This window comes from Aptenodytes patagonicus, chromosome 6 (genome assembly GCF_965638725.1).
Source record: "Aptenodytes patagonicus chromosome 6, bAptPat1.pri.cur, whole genome shotgun sequence".
In the NCBI taxonomy this organism is placed as follows: domain Eukaryota; kingdom Metazoa; phylum Chordata; class Aves; order Sphenisciformes; family Spheniscidae; genus Aptenodytes; species Aptenodytes patagonicus.
The window spans coordinates 56,484,596-56,502,066 of NC_134954.1; the positions used below are offsets into that span (position 1 = coordinate 56,484,596).

General features: G+C 37.8%; 1 protein-coding gene across 1 annotated transcript in view; it reads left to right on the forward strand.

The window, feature by feature from the left end:
• FAP (fibroblast activation protein alpha) overlaps positions 1–11,648 on the forward strand; it is a 41,011-nt gene extending 29,363 nt beyond the window's left edge. Inside the window, exons 21-26 of the mRNA XM_076340767.1 lie at positions 2,097–2,151; positions 5,427–5,526; positions 8,568–8,632; positions 9,522–9,594; positions 9,858–9,931; positions 11,315–11,648. Coding sequence (XP_076196882.1) covers positions 2,097–2,151; positions 5,427–5,526; positions 8,568–8,632; positions 9,522–9,594; positions 9,858–9,931; positions 11,315–11,416 — 469 coding nt within the window. The 3' untranslated portion in view covers positions 11,417–11,648. The remainder of the gene's footprint in view (positions 1–2,096; positions 2,152–5,426; positions 5,527–8,567; positions 8,633–9,521; positions 9,595–9,857; positions 9,932–11,314) is intronic.
• Positions 11,649–17,471: the final 5,823 nt, after the last annotated feature.

Here is a 17,471-nt window from a genome sequence, read left to right on the forward strand (position 1 = left end):
CATGCTATTTTAGGATAGTTACAAACAACAGAAAGTGTCTGAGGTCTTCTGGTAGTTGTTCCCCAACAGTTACTCCTTTGCATCGAAACACTTAGAAGTGTTCCAAGGGAAAATAATTCCCTAAGCAGAGGTTTTGGGCGGGAGTGAAAGCTGAGGTTTTGTAAAGAAAGGCTGCCTGTTAAGCTTACAGATGCAGTAGCACTGCTAAAGTGAGCATTTAAAGAAGTGTTAGTTTGAACCCCACAGAGATAAGTGCAAGGAAGGAATAAGGAATTTAGTCTAGCCTTTGGTCTGGAGTTTGGCCCATCAGAGCATGGATAGGTTTCCAGGTGCAATAGTAAATACCCTCTTTCCCCCAGTAATAGACATAACTCTGAGGAGCTTAGCTAGAAATTGGATGTAGCAGTCCAGGTTTCCACAGCTTTCTCTATTTGTTTGAGAACACTGGCTGTATTTACAAGTGTGTGTGGGGAGGGTATCTTCCTTCCTCTTTCTGCCTTGTGATAATTCATTTCCTCCTCAATGATATAAGCACACCATTATCCTTTTTAGTGATAAATGAAACAAAATAGCTATATATCATGTCAGGTTTTTCTATTAATCTATTTGATTTTCTTTCTTGAAACTTTTAGCATCAATGGCATATTTTAAAATATCACAGAGAGAGAATGGTTTTTTATTACTCTGAATCGTCACTCAGACATAAAATGTCAGAGACAGAGGGAACCTAAACTGATTCTGCAGTTGCAAAATCTGCTGAGACAGGCTGTGAAGAAATGACCTCAGACTTCACGCTTCCCAGTTTTCTGTCAGCACCTAGACTAAATTTTTATTCAGTTAAATGTATTGCATTCCACCTTCCTGATCTAACACATGGTTTAAGATGCATCATTTTTAGAGAGGATCCTATACTCTAGTGGGAAGTTCTTGGAGGGGCTTTTACTTTACGAGGAACCCCAGGGATTAAGACAGCAATATAACAACGCCGAATCATTTTTTGGCTTTTCTAACTTTGTCCCACCCAGATAGTATCCCGCATTTTGGGTGTTGTCAGTCACTCGTGCTTGTCCTAGTAAAATAAGGCTAGCAGCTGCTGATACGTGTCCTGGGATGTATCTGACCCTATTTTGTTTATCTGTCACTCTTGAAACTTTCTGGTCTTTTGCCTCATCCCCTTTTCTTTGCTGTTGCTAATACAGCTCTGGAAATACAGCCTTCAGACTCTGATGCAGGATTTTTGTGGGACACCTAATATTTATGATTCTCTTTGACCTGTTTGACTACTGAGTGCATAAGCAAGGTGCACCTTTCATCCATCCCAAGCTCATTACCTACTTGGAGCATTAGAAGATGTTTTCCTCATTATTATTTTTTATTATAGTAGCAGTATGTGCTCTTCACTTTTCAGGCACATAAAAAAGAAAGCTCATTGCTCCAGGGAACCCCTAATCTCAGAGGTTGATACTGTGCCTCTTGAGAGATCAGAGTATCAATTGTTGTAAGATGAGTGTGTTGAGCATCTTGCAGGATAAGGTCTGAATGTTAATGGTAATCCAGCACCTTTGGCATTAAAATGATGAAAACGATAATAGCCTGTGGGAAGGTAGAGCTATGGGAAATGAAGTGTGGTTATTAGTAGGAGTACACTTTTTGAACTTCTTTCTCTGCATGTGTGTGAGTGTATGTCTGTACATATACATACACACACATATATATATGCAGATGTACAACATGAGTATAATGTATGATGGACTAAATATCCAGGTGGATTCTAAGTATAAGAAAAAAGAACTTTTTTGCCAAGAAGCCAGTTGGGCAGTGTCCTTATCCACTGGAACAAAAATTATTATGAAGAGAGTATTAATTTCAGCATTTTTTATTCTTTCAAGAAAAATTCTTCCTTTTCCTCTGAAATATCTATTAATTGAATAGCTGATGCTTTGTAGAAATCAGACATGCTATGCTGATTGTCAATTTGCTCAGATCGGTGGGATGTTTGGAAAAAAGTGAAAGAAAAATTATTTTTTGCTAATTTGTTACAGTATTAGCAATCTTTCGTAATAATGCATTTATTTCTATGATTTTCTTTTCTGCAGGAAATTTATAGAAATGGGTTTTATTGATGAGAAACGAATAGCAATATGGGGCTGGGTAAGTGACTGGGTTTTTTGTATCTATCTTTAAATAATCCTGCAGTATAATTTTTTTAATTCTTCCTTATTCTGTCCTAAATCTGTATACAGTTTCTTCTACCAGTGTTTGATGGTATTGCCAAAGGGGATAGTTCCTGTTGGTGCCTATATACATGCAGTTGCAACAGTGCAAGCCAACGAAAAGGGTTCTTTGGCAGCTCAAGGGGGAATTTTGAAAAGCTTATGTCTAATACATTGTTTGGACTTGAAGTTAAGCAAAATTGAGTTGTTTTAATTGGCTTTACTTTTAACTTAGGGACTCACTGGCATGGTGTCAAAATTCAAGTATTGTCCTTTCTGATCTGAGATTAAAATAATGAGAAAAGTCCTATGAATATCTCTCATCGGAAAATGTGAGCCTTGCAGCATTCTGAATCACTGTATACTTGGCTGGCCTTGAAATGGTCAGTAGGGATGAATCTGGGTCTGAGGGGTGTACAACATTGACAACTTCACCAAGAAGTGGAAAAATTGGACAGTATAGGAGTCATTCCAAATAATTAGCCAGTCTATTTTTCATCTTTGATTTTTTCATGTACTTCACTTTGTAACACTCCCAGAACCTTTTATAGCCAAATGTATTGCAAAACTTTGTTATTAAATGGTCAGATTCTGCTACCCTTAGGCACTGAGAAATACAGTAGCATACCTCAAGTACAAATTTTAGGATAGCACTGCAGTCTAATAGGAGAAAAATAAATTATTGGAATAGTTGGGGTTCTTTTTCCTGTGCTGTCACCTTCAAAGTAGGGCCATTCATGGAAATGAGGTGCAGACCTATTAGTGGTGTTACGGGAGAGCTGAAGCCAACTTCAGTGGCAGCACAAATGCCACACAGCCCCTTTATGGAGATTTTTAAGATATTTAGGCCATCTGACTCAATTGCTTATGTTCATCATGAATGGCTGGATCAAGAATGCATGGACAGAACTGGAGCCCTGCCTCCTACCCAGCTTCAGCATAACAGAATTATACTATGCAGGAGAACAAGCTGATAACTGAGGGTCTCATGGGTTAGGGACAGTACTGTAAGGAATGCTAAAGGGGGTTGGAGGCCAGACCTATGTTAGCCACCCTTACTCCTTCTCTGAGTAAATCAGTATCAGCTATCCAGCAATAACAGGCAGCACTAACTAAAAAAGCTTACAGAATAAACTGGTATGTTAGCTACTCATTAACATTTTCCAATATTTTTCTCCTTATACAGGTTCATTTTTCTCTGATTATCATTCAGAAAGACCTTTTATTTCATTCTCTTTAACTGCCTGTCTTTGCCAGGAGAATTCTTCTGATCTGTCACTGTTTGTTTTATTTTTTTGCTGGTTTTTGTTTGTTTGTTTGTTTTCATTGGCCCAGTTTCATTGTAAGAAACTTGCCCAGAAACACACTGGAGGATGGATCTTGTAAGATTCAGTTCAACTCTAACTATAGAAGTTGCCTGATCTTAGATAGCACATGAGCAGGGTTGCTAAAATCTTTCTATGAAGCTTCTACCAACTAATATTTAAATTACTTTGCTCAGACACTGCTATAACACCAGGATAAAATGGGCTACCATATGGTGAAATTAAGTGACACAGACACTTACAAGTGAGTAATTCTAAAGTGACATTAAGTAAGTTAAGGCCACGTGAAAATATTTTATTTTTTTAATCACATCATATTTTATTTCACCACAGTGTTTCCAGAACCAATTAAGAGATTTCACACATCTAAAGCATTGCATCCCAGTAGTGGATACAATATTCAAATAATGGCACTATTGCCAAACCTGTCAGTCTTTTTTTCCATTTTTTTCTATTTATTATACCATTTCCTGGTTCATAACCTTTGAAAGGAGTTGAAAGGTGTCTCCTTATTTATACCTGCAGCTTGGCAGGTATGCATGAACTATGTAGCTCGCCGTACTTTCAGACTCACCAAACTCTCCTGACTGGCAAAAGCTCTTAAATAACCGCTAAAGCAATTCAGGTTTTGAACTCTATCTCTCTGCCTGTTACAGTGCATAGATTTATCTGCCTGATGCTGATCCTTTACTTTTTAGCCTTGTGGGCTGATTTTTTAAAAGATCAAATGAGCCAATCAAATGAGCTGGAAAAATTGCACAAATTATTGTTTCCATTAGCATATCCCTCACTGTCATTTCAAGCTTCTCCTTCAAGAAGAAGGAGAGACTAACTTACTTTTGTGCAAAAAAATATTTAATAATTTTGCTTATTTCCCTTAGTCTTTCATATGCTACTGTTAAGGTCGATAATCTTCAGAATTCTTCATAACACACCCCATATTTTTATCCCTCCCTCCATTCCAAAGTAAACAGTAACCCATTATTTCCCAAAGACGTTATACAAGTATTTTCCAACCCCAGTTCCACATTCTATGGACAGCCAAACCAAATGCTTTTTATTTACAGTATTTTCCTGTCTCAGCAACTAGCCCCACACAGTTGCACAGATCTATTCTGATAGGCAGGCTTACTTACTACTGTACCTGACTTCCAGCTATGAACTTATTCTTCCTTGCTGGGCCCCAGTTTGAGGAATCAGGCCAAAAATAACAGGAACAGTGGCAGGAAGTAGGGAGGAATCGCTCCAACCTCAATTTCTCAGGTAGCTGAGCCTATTAGTACTGATGATGGGGTTGGTTCAATATGCCAATCATTAGCAAAAGCTAGGTAGTTTGTTAAGGGAGGGAAAAACCTATAACTCTTCTTGGAGGTGCACACTGAAAGGATGAGAGGCAATGAACAGAAGTTGCCACAAGGGAAGTTTTGTTTAGCTTTTAGGAAAAAAATTTTTACGACGACAGTGATCAGCGTTGAAACAGATTGAGTAGAGAGACTGTGTAATGTGGATGTGACTCTGATCGACCTCATTTAAATCTGCAGTTAACCCTGTTTTGAGATAGAGGTTGCACTAGATTACCTTGAAGGACCCTACCAACTTAACTTTTTCTATGATTGTAAGTGGTAATAAGAGCAGTATCCTGTGATAAGCATTGAAGAAGTAGCAAAAAATAAGTGATTCAATAAAATTGTCTAATCTCTCTCATAAGAAATCACATCAGATCCATTTGAAATAAATAAATTTTAAAAAAATTAAAAAGCTTTTGTTGCTTTGTCCTCCATGCATTCAAAGTAAAATACTTACTTTGGAATTAATTTATATGAGTTTGATTCAGAAAACAAAATGATACTTCACCAATAATTTTAAATTGTCTGTGATTTCTCCCTAGTCCTATGGTGGGTACGTAACTTCTTTGGCACTTGGATCTGGCAGTGGAGTGTTTAAATGTGGAATGGCTGTAGCTCCTGTTTCCAGCTGGGAATATTACGGTATGGAAACTTGTCATAAATACTGACTTGGAAAGCACAATGTAGCATTTAATGACTTCCTAAATGAAATCATTGCAGGAGACTGGCAATATGAAACTTAAAGACATTGCAGTTACCTAGACATAAAACTCTTAAGACATTACGTTTAATGTTTACCTTGCTGAAAATAACTGACTGCAACTGGCAGTTTGGAACAGACTTTGTCACAGAGAAGAAGGTACGCCCAGATAATTCCATATGCACATCTGTAACAGTAAGTGTGTAAAGCCGTCTTGATAAACTGCTATACTCAGGAGTGATCTCCCTAAAAATCCCGTTAAAACAGTATCACTGAATTCAGAAACAGCTTAAATGATTTTTTCTGCCAGTAATGGAATCACAGTGCACTTCAACTTCAGATGCTGCAGATGATCTCTGTCAGGAATCAGTATCTCTGATGACTGCAAAGTTATTTCCCAAAAGCAGTGGAAAAGAGAGGGAGTCAGCTGTGTCTGATATATTTTTTTTTTATTAAATATTTTTCCCTTTAGATGTTTCTCAGCCACACCTCCTGTGTTGTTGTGTGTGAGACATATTTTTATTTATGTTTACTGACTTAGGCTCCAAACTGTTCAGAGGAAACAACTCTGGGAGTATACCCCCAGGGCCTTACTGTGTGAATAAAGCAGGCACATACTCATACTTACTTGCAGACCTGTTAAGCTTTTGGCATGGTGTAAAGGAACCTTAGTGTAAAAAAGAATCATGGCATGCATATTTTCAATGAGCAAAATGTAGCACTTTGAACACATTTACTTAGCATATGGTCGTTTGCTAAGAAGTCTTGGTTATGAGAAAAATTTTTGGTTAAATGGGAAAGATTCCTTCCCTGACTGCTAGCACAGACATTCCTTGTATTTATGGTGTTTTGCAAACAAAGGGGAAAACATTTATATGACACAGGAAGCGTAGTCTTCATGTTTTCATTGGCATCAAGATTTTTTTAAGACATTTTCACTCATGATCGCAAAATTATTTCCAGAATGCAGGCATAAAGCACTATTTTTGCAAAAGTCCTTCAGTAAGAGAAGAGTTATAAACATTTGTCCAAGCATTAAAAATTGAATTAAGTTTTTAAGTTAAAGTAGATTAGACCCGCACCATTGCAATCTTTACTTTAGCTGAATTTTCAGGAGGGAGTTAAAAAATCTTGCTGAAAACACATTGTAAAATCCAAACAGGCAAATGTACCTCCACTAAGGAAGGAAGGAAGGAAACAGAAGGAAGTCATGAGTCATAAGTTTTGTCAAACAGATCATGTTAACATTAGGGTGAACTGTGTTAGGGACAACACTACAGGATGCTACATAATTGAGTCTCTAAGTAGTATCAGTATGTCAGAAGATGTACTGGCTCCTAGAGCTTCTAAATTCTGCCCCACCCTCTTTTAGATGCACAGATTAGAGTCTGAACCATAATCTTTTCTCTGAAATCCTCCCACTTAACCTCCATTTTGTATCAGAGTTAATAACAGCTGAACAGTTATAAGATGGCAAGGGAAATCGCATTTGAGGACAATGTATAGTTAAAAGCATTACAACTGTGACTGTTTTATTAAAATTTGCAATTTATCTCCTTTTTATTCCTCAGTAATTGACAAGCCGAATCTTCCACTTAGTCATTATAATGCAATTCTTCTGACCTCTGTGGACTTGTTGTAGCTATACTGGTAGAAGAGAGTGGAGAATTTGGCTCAGAATACTGTAGAAATGCCAGCCATTCAGAAAGAGTATATTTTATTGAAAACTTAAGCCCAATATGGTTGTTTGACACTGTGTTGACAACAGATATTGCACATTTTCTGTTTTCATTGAATGATAAAGGATTTTGATAAAAGATAGGCTATTAGATTTTTTTGATACTTAATTTATTACAAATTATCTTCAGGAGCCTTACTTTGCTGATCTGGGAGACATAATATACATCTTTAGCACTCAGTGGTAACATATGTAAAGGATACATAATAAACCATGGGAACCTGGGTACATTGAGTCATTTTCCTTTCCTGAGAGGATTCTCATTTCTACTTTTTAACAAAATTATTCTAATGCAGTGTACTAAACTGGGCAACAAGGTAGACAATCCCAATTCCTTACTGATTACAATGGCCATCACTTCTCTTATAGGAGGGAAAGATGCCAGCTCTTCTTTGTCAGGAAGCCCTGACTCTGTTGAATAAATAAAATTATTGTAATACTGCAGCTTGACTACTCAATATGTGTCAGTTACTCTTTCAAGGCAAGGTCATAAAGAAAGTAATGTTCTGGTAGTGGCAGCTGCTGCATCAGTTTTCCACAAATTTTCCTAACAGCTCTTAGTTAAATTACAAATACCCAGGCAGCTCAAAGAGAGCTGTTCCTACTGATTTCTTGGTGATAGATACTGTTCAGTTATTCACATTTGTTTTGTCAAATCTGTTAACAGTCTTTGTTGTAGTTAGAAAAAGGAATTTAACAGACACCTGAACAGGAATTGCACCACTTTTTCAGTGCAAACTTGTATCATTTCCTGCTCCCCCTAATTGCTGCATATATCCATTCAATAGGAAAAGGACAACATATATATCCATATTTACTCTATATACACATACACATCCCAGGCTGGAATTCTGCTCAGCTTCCCTTTTTAAGGTGTCAAAAATAGTCTGTGTCATCTTTCCACCGTGCACCTTTATTGGCTCATTGGCTCATTCAACTGACTTCTGGAGTTCAACCCAATAGCATAAAGCAGTATCAGTTAGTTACCTTTATCCACAAAACCTTCTGTTGGTTCCACAGACAAGTATCAAACCACTATTTCTACAAGGATGGTTTGGAGGACATTTATTAATTAACCTTCATAGTTGATTTTTTAAAATATGTTTAAATTTCGTGTATTATGAGGAAACCAAGCAGAACAGATACAGTTAAAGTAAACAACGTTTAATTTGCTACGTGTCACTGGAGGCACAAAAATATCTGTACATTCTTTATCTATAGCTTTTTTCTTTTTTAATATCGCAGCATCTATCTACACAGAACGATTTATGGGTCTTCCTGTAGAGTCTGATAATCTTGAGCACTACAAGGTGAGAATTCTCTTTCTGTGTTGATCTGCCTTAAACTTGAATCACACTTCCATGGACAAGTAGAACTGTGAAGAAAGAAAATGACCTGCCAGCTCTCATAGTGGCAGTCCTGTAGCAGCTAAGCTACTGCTGTGAAATTCCTATCTCCATAGTTACTTGTGGTTTTGAATTTATCAATCCTAAATATGCTAAATTGAAGGATCCTTATTTTGTCACTTGGACAAGTCAGACAGTTCTGCCAGTGCAAACCATTAGCCTAGGAAAGAACTCATGTGAAAGAGGTTAAAATGTTGATGTTTGTAAGGTTTTGGTTGGTACTGTTAGCTGTGGTATGCAAACTGCTTCATACAAATTTAGCTGTCTGATAATAACATCATAAGCATACTAAATGGTCAGAACAGCTTCCCCTACATGAAACAGGTTGCCTTTCTTCTTTTCTTCACATTGATAGGAAGTCTATAGCTTCCTCTAGCAGCACACATACCAGCTCTGGATACAGAGAGGCCTGAATTAATGCTGAAAGAAGTTAGTGGAAAGACTCCTATTAAAGATTTTGGATCATGTTCTCAGTACCTATTCTCCATCCCAACTCAAAGAACAGAAATGCTCAATACCAAATTGCCCTGGTAGAGCTGTCTGGGTAGCCAGGAATTATAGTGTTCAGGGAATGACACATGGCAAGTTCTGTGCTTTTCGTGAACTGGCCCTTAGAAAAGGCACTAAATATATGGCTTCTATTATAATCTCAGATTGATATGAAGTCACTGCTGTCATTATTATGCCAGCCCATTGTTTGACTGTTGTTCTACTAGGTAATGAAAGCCTTTCAGCTCTGTGACTGAGTGGTTTAAATTGAAGCTGCTGAACTGTTCATTTTTCCTCTCAACAGAATTCAACTGTGATGGCAAGAGCAAAGAATTTCCAAAACGTAAAGTATCTTCTCATCCATGGAACAGCAGATGGTGAGGTTTGCAAATGGCAGTACAAATACAGAGCCAGAATCACTTTGTTTGAAAAACATTAAGCATCTTTCTATGCCTTTGATTAGGGTCAGTACTTAGATCTTTGGTACATTTCCATATGACATATTATAAGATGCTTACTCATTCTTAGTAATGTCAACTGTATCACTTGATAATTAGTGGACACAACTTAATGCACTATAACGTTATGCTTTGTGGTATTTACATGTTTCAACAGCCAATCTCTTCTTCTCCTTTTTCAGATAATGTACATTTTCAGAACTCAGCACAAATCGCAAAAGCTCTGGTTAATGCACAGGTGGATTTCCAGGCAATGGTAAACAACAGACTATTTTTCATTTTCAGCAGTGGTTTATAGCTTTATCAATAAGCTTATCTGACATTTGGCAATGTTTTTAAGAATCCAGTTCAACTGAACATGCTTCAAAATCTGGCAATTGCTAGTGCATTTGTTACTCTTCATAAACAATTTCTTCCTCAAAGGATTTGCCTGCTCTTTTTTTTTTTTTCCTTCTTGCCCTTTGGATGCTAGCAGGATTCCTCTCTTGTCAAGAACAGCTTAGAGGCTTTTAAAATGAGCCAGGAAGAAGAATGAGAATCCAGCCTCCTTATGAAAGTTACTGATAGCTAGTAAAAGAGAGGAAGATGAAGGAGCTGGCTTCTGGAGCCAAAACCATCACTGGTTCTGATGGATTCTATCTTGAACTGGACATGCCATCACCTGTTGCACGAGGCAAAACAAACAAAAAGGGTATAAGGTATCCAAGTAGTATATCCAGGATCAGAAAAAAAACAAGTTCTCCACAAAACTTGCTTGGGGTGACATGTGCAGGCAAAGAGAGAAACACATAGGCAAGAGGTCAGAGGATATAAATGAGGAACGAACAGGGGAAAAGTAGTTCTGAATTACATGCTAAGCTCTGCTTCTGCACCTTTTTTCTCAGGGCTAATGACCAAAGTGTTTGCCTGCTATCAAATGTACTGGCCTTCTGCCTGAGTCCACTTTCCCAGGGCCATGAACTCCCCAAAAAGGGATCACACAGATCCCCCTGTACTTGGGGTTTGTAGGCCCTTTTGTGTATTCCACATTTTCTGCCTCCTTCACTGACATTTAGCAAACCCAGGTTATTTCTCAAGTATCTGGAATAGAATACTGTATGCAGTTGTAATCGTTCTGGTTCAGCTATGGGGGAACGTCAGTTATTTCTAAGAGTTAGCATAATTCATATGTGTATTTTATTTGCAGTACACCATTCATAATGTTCATGGCCCTGCTGTAACGCAGGATGTTTTGAATAGAATTCCACAACATTTAGCTGAAAGCCTGTTGCTTAGAGCCCAGTATTGCTAAGCAAGACTGTGACCCCTATTGCCAAGGCCATAGAGCAGGTCAAGGGCATTTCGTCCCTAAGGGCATCTCAAAGCTCTTTTGCCTGACTTGATACAACTGACTTGTCAGTACTGAGGCAGTAATGCTTATTCCTAGATTACAGAAGGTTTAGAAACTTTTTTTTCAGCAAGAATATGAATATACTGGAGACTGATGAAAAGAAAAAAGATTAGCAAGTCCCTCTGTTTTCTTGAGGCATCCACTTTCTTCTATACGGTAATAAAATTAAGTTCTTGTGTTGTTTAACTATTGCAGAATTGAAAACATAACATAGGGGTTTTATGCCTTTTTTTTTTTCTTCTTTTTCAGTGGTATACTGACCAGAACCATGGAATTCCAGGCCTTTCCAGCAAACATCTCTACACACATATGACCCACTTCCTCAAACAATGTTTTTCTTTGTCAGAATAAGTAGGCTGTTCAGAGCATGCTAAGGCATCTGATACATCTCTGGGAGAACGCAATGATAACAGTGCCCAGGTTATATAGTTTTCAGGTGAATTGATAACAGGAACTTTGAAGTTTTAAACTTGATGTTTACATCCACCTTTGATATTGTATATTAGCAAATGTTATGCTAATACATGTTTTGGCACATTTAACACCTGTTTGATAGAAAAAATAAAACCAGAATGTAAAACGCCATGTGCATTTATTGCCATTTTTCTTAAACTTACATTCTGCAATCCAAAGATAGGTGGTCCATTGCAAAGGCACGCTGCCAGATGAATATGCTTGCATTTGTTAACTACAACCATAAAATGGGAAAGGACAAAGAAAGCAGTGCAAGTACCTAATTAGCATCCTAACAAGAACCAGTTTCTCAAAATTGATTTCCAATTTCTTGGAAGGAATCCAAGCAGGGATAGGAACACACAATATTTAAAGCTGAAGTTTGGATAATTATTGAGAATATTGAATGCTGTGTTCAAATTTTATTCAACTCTTACATGAAACCTTGATTCTGCAAAACTCTCAGTGTTCAGGTTTAAATATGAAAGCAGAACTTCATCATAGCTATTTTATCTCAGTGTTTCTTCTCCCTGTATTCAGAATATGTGAGCCATATTAGCCTATTTTTAATCTCTAATCATCACCTCAGCATTCAAATTAATCTCAGTCATTCATCCCAGACTGGAGGGGAAGGATCAAAGGATTACGCAGGCTTTCTTTGCTTTGTTTCCAGTGAAACTATTTTAGGGAGTCTTTTAAAAATGCTAGAGGCTAATAATGATTGGAATACTTGTATTCTTTTGATTAGTAATAAAATCAGTTCTGTCATAATATAAGAATATGAACAAGATAATTGGCAAGAGATCCACTGTAGATGAAATGATTTTCTGGTCACATGTTTAAAAAATTCTGAGTTAGCCTACTGCATAAGAACCGTGTTCTGTCTAACACGGTATCTCATCTCTGCTATTAGCCGGTGAGAGTACAAAATAACCTGAAAAAGATTGTGGAGGAGCCTTCCCAAAAAGCAAGCTGCTTCCTAACTCAGTCAGAGATCAATTGCTGCTGCTTTGTGGAAAAGCAAAGGGTTTCATTTGACCCTCTTGACAAAAACATGGGGTTTAGCCAAAATCATTAAAATGTGGAAGTGATTTGCTATGTAACAGCTTCCTTCGTTTTGTTAATGGCAATATCAAATCTGATTTTCCACACATGAGAACATTCCTCAGACACATCTTTATGTAAATGTCGTTGCCAAGCTGTTTGTAATTGTTAAATTATACTTTGATGGGAACTCTTCAGAAAATACTCAATTAGTTCAGGTTTTTTTGGAAATGCTGCCAATTAAGTGACGTTAATGAGCTTTTTGTTGGTAATGTAATTAAAATTCAACTGCCATAATGGTTAAAGGAAAAAATTATAGCTCTAAGAAAGTTAACATTAAGCAAATATAACATGAAGTGGGGCTAATTAGATGTTGATTATATGGTCCTATGTGCATTTGCTGCACACAACAGTAGTCTCAGTAATGTGATTATTTTATAAATAAGGAATACAATTCAGTTGAAATTACTGAGATTTAACTCTCAATTTCTTATATTGATACAACACCACAGAAACCATTGCAAAATTCTGGTGAAAGAGAGAAAAATCAAGCTCTTGATCCCAGATGCTTAAAGGTTTTGGATACCTGAATATGTCAGTGGGAACCTAGAGCAATTTCCAAAAAGGCACGGTATCAATCTCACATAAATATCAATATATTAAGTTCTCTTTAAATTTTTGCACGTTTATTTTTATTTATACTTTTGAAAATCCTATAAGCTCTGGAAATGTGGCCAGATAAATTGGCCCTTTGTGGATACTATAAGTAATAAAGTGATGCAATGTGTTGTTCACACCCTGCCCATAGGTCTGTAGTCAGAAGCTTCTGGAAGTATTTGGAATAAGGGACATTTCAGGAAAATGTGTTGAATAAAATCACAGAAGGTACCTCTTTCCCAAGGGATCCATTAGTTGTTTCATTATTAATCTGCCCTTATGTCTGTCTGTTTCCTAAGGCAATCAGACTACACATCTTCCAAACTGCCCACCGTTTACCTTGGCTTGTAGGAAGCAGTTGTGGGGAAAAAACATGAAAAATATAAGTGCATCATGCTGCTGTCAGTTGTGCTTCATTGTTTTTAATGTTCATTTATTTGCCTTACATGGTGTTCTTGCCAAAGAATGGGAATATGTCTTCAGCAGAGTGTGACATTTACCTGAGTTGCTGCAATAATGTCTAACCTGAAAGCTTTATGATTGAGCAACCATATATTTTGATGACCTCGGGGAAAATGTCCTAGGATGCTGTGAGTGTCAAAAAAAAAAACCCTCTCAAAAACATATACAACATCAAATTGCTGGCCTGTGCTAATAACAGGTAACGTTGCAGTCATTCATTAGAAATGGTGCAGAGCGCTTCAAACCTACCTGCGCAGTATCACAGAATAGTTGGGGTTGGAGGGGAACTTTAGAGGTCATCTTGTCCCACCTCCCAGTTCAAGCAGGGCCACCTACAGCCGGTAGCCCAGGACTATGCCCAGGTGGCTTTTGAATATCTAAAAGGATGGAGACTCCACAACCTCTCTGGGCCACCTCTGCCAGTGCTCGGTCACCCCCGTGGTAAAAAAGTGTTTCCGTATGTTCAGACAGAACCTTCTGTGTTTCAGTTTGTGCCTGTTGCCTCTTGTTCTGTCACTGGGCACCACTGAAAAGAGCCTGGCTCCATCTTCTCTTCACCATCCCTTCAGATATTTATATACAGTTATAAGATCCTGGCTCCATCTTCTTTACACCGTCCCTTGAGATATTTACATACAGTGATAAGATCCTCCTGAGCCTTTTCTTCTCTAGAAAGAGAACTTTTTCCATTCTGCATTGCTGTCTACAATCACAATCCATGTTATAAGCATCACCACAAACATTCACTGGACAGTTATTTGCCCCATTCCTTTTTAATCTAGCCTACGGTATAGGCTCTTCTGTAACAGAGCTTCAACACAGTTCAAGGTGAATGGGCTTGTCCTGAAGAATCAAACTGAAGCTAACAAAAATATGTTTAAGGGTTAGCCTTATGTATCAATAAAAAGTATATATATCTATACTGCAGACGTAGAATATGGTATGTAAGAGTCAACACTGGGACACAACTTATTATGAAACTTAGAAATGATAGCTTTTATGGCAAGATTTTCTAAGCTGATGAATGAATGTCCTCGAAGTCTTGCTTCCCACTTTCAAATGTTTTAGAGCATCCGGTTTTCAGAAAATGCTGAACACTTTGTGCTCTTCTTTTTTCTCTTCTGATTAAGAATCTCACACTTCAGATACCCAAAAATACCACGTCAGACAATGAAACTTAGTCTTCAAATATCCGTCATATAAACAAGGTATACAAGCCTCTGAAGATGGAACATAGTCGTTCTGAATTAAGTAGACAGGCCCTTGATAAATAGCCACAGATACAGTTGTTTTAAAAGTCAGTTTCCATTATGAATCCTGTTTAGCTTTTACAAAATAAAGCTAGAGCTGCAAAGCAAAAACTGCTTTATTCTAGGAACTGAAGTGTACATAAATAGTAGAAAACCACTGGTTCCACACCAAACCATTCATTCCCCAACACCTATTTTCATCGTCTACCTCATTCATGCTGTGTGAGTTGTACATATCAATGAACATGCAATCCTCATACCTCAAACGTGGCGCTACATGCTTTGCCTCACTTAGGATTGCTGCAGCTGCAAAGAAGAAAAGGCCTGAAGAGAAAACAGCATTAACAGAAAATCAAGTATAACCCCAGCCCGGCTCCAGAATATGGTTAGTGTTATACTCATTTTACTCAGATATCAAGTCAAATTCAGACTACATTCAATACTTCCCAGTTTGCCAGTCAGTTCCAATTACAAGGCACAGCTGTTTAGAACATTTTATAGTGTCATTTGAAGGCTCTATATTTAATCTGAATAATTCATAGTATTTGCTAAGAGCATTTGGTATTATTTTCAATTATGAACATTGTCTTCTCAGAATGTAAAGTAACTAGTACATACTTGGCCAGCTCTTCTGCTTGCGCAAATTGATGCAGCTCCATTGACTTCAAATGGAGTGATTCCAATTTATGTGAGCAGACAGTGTGGGCTACAGCACAGTTACAATAGCTCTCTTTCCTGAGGTACAAACCCATCGGCACCCATGGCAGTGAGCATGGAGTTGCATGCTGTGGAAAGGCTTAGAGACCCCAAACTAATCCTCCATTTCAGAAAGCCATTCTTGCTCTCCAAAGTGTAGCCATGGAGTTGTATACATACATATGCACACATTTGTGTGTGTTATGTATATGTACACGTGTATGTATGTACGTAACATGATGCATATGTTTTATGTATGTATGTGTTTACACATATGTTCTTCCTATAGATGTTGCCAGAAGGGGAATACAAGGCTCTTTTGGCTGATTATCATGTAGCAACAATAGGAAGATAAAAGGGGCTGTGCAGCCCAGCCTCTGAACTCATGGTTGACAAGGTTAGGGAGAGAATGCTCTCTGTGCAATGTAAGAAAGAAAAGGGTTTGGGCCTGTAGTCATACCCCATGACTCCTCCCTCCCATGTTCTTTAGATATGTAATGGATAATAATAATATAATAACAATAAATATGTAATGAAGAAATACACAGAAAAATGTGGGGGGTTCACATTTTTGAAAGCATTTTTTTGGAATTTTTTTACTTTTTTACTTTTGAAAGTCAGCAACTTCCTAATTCATTAAAATGTTCAAATCTTGACAATTTAATTTTTTTTTTCTTGTACCAACAAAGAGTTAAGAGAAACATTCTAGAAAATTATGATATTCAGAGTATGCTAGCCAGTTATAACAAATACATAGGTCCTATTTTTCTGAAAAGCCATGCCAACTGGAATTGTCACTGCTAGAGCATCAGGTTCAGTGTGCAGCTGGTAAGAATTCTGCTTCTCATTTTACCTCTTCTGTAACTTTCCCCGCAGTTTTTTTGTCCAGTGAGTGCAGTACACTGTCCTTAATAGCAGCCATTACCTGGTGCTGAGGTGATGGTGCAGGATACTTTGATCAACTCCACATGCAGTGAGCCCAAGATACAGATCTTTTAATGAATCCAAGTGAATCATGAAAAGCATTAAGATGAAACTTTCCTGAAGGCAGGTCACTTTCAGGTTCTGTCTCTTAGTCAGACTCAGTTGAAGTGGTGTCTCATATGTAAACTACAATATAGAGGAGAGTAAGGTTGCCCTTGACTTTTGCCAAAAGGTGCCATCTAACTATGGTATTTTACAATGTGAGAGGAAGAAACCTGGGTACATATGCATGTTTCATACACTCATTACAATTTTCTGCTTCTGTTTGGTAACTCGTTTGCTGTGCTCTTGAAATATGTATTACTACAGATTCAGTTATGGCAACTGAAGGTTGCATGGTTCTTGATGGCAGTTCACTTCTTTCCTGTACTTTTTATTGTCTGTGTATCACTTGAAAAACAAATAATCAGTCACCTTCTAGATGCTAGATGACCTGCTAGATGACATAGCCTGTGTAACAACCTGCCCAACCAGGTGCACTGAGCTGCTCTGTCTCATATATTTTTTTCTGAAATCATCCTACTGTAAACAAGGAACTTTATCTGACACAAGAAAATAAACAGAGCTAAACAAAAAGAAAAGAACTGCTTGTTTCCTGGAGGAGATGATATTGTCTTACACTCTGTATTACCTGTTTAGAAAGCTATGTATCTTTAACTCAACATGCAATGAGATGATTGTCTGTAGCAATCCATTTCAACAAACGCGTGTGTGATCCTGGTGCAAAAATGGCCTAAACGGCCCTTTGATCCCCATCTGCTGTCCTGTCGGGGTACTGCAGGGCTGGGCAGCCCGCCTTCTCCCGCAGGAGCCGCAAAGCTGACCAACTCGGTGGAGAGACAGTCCCTTCTTAGTGCTGG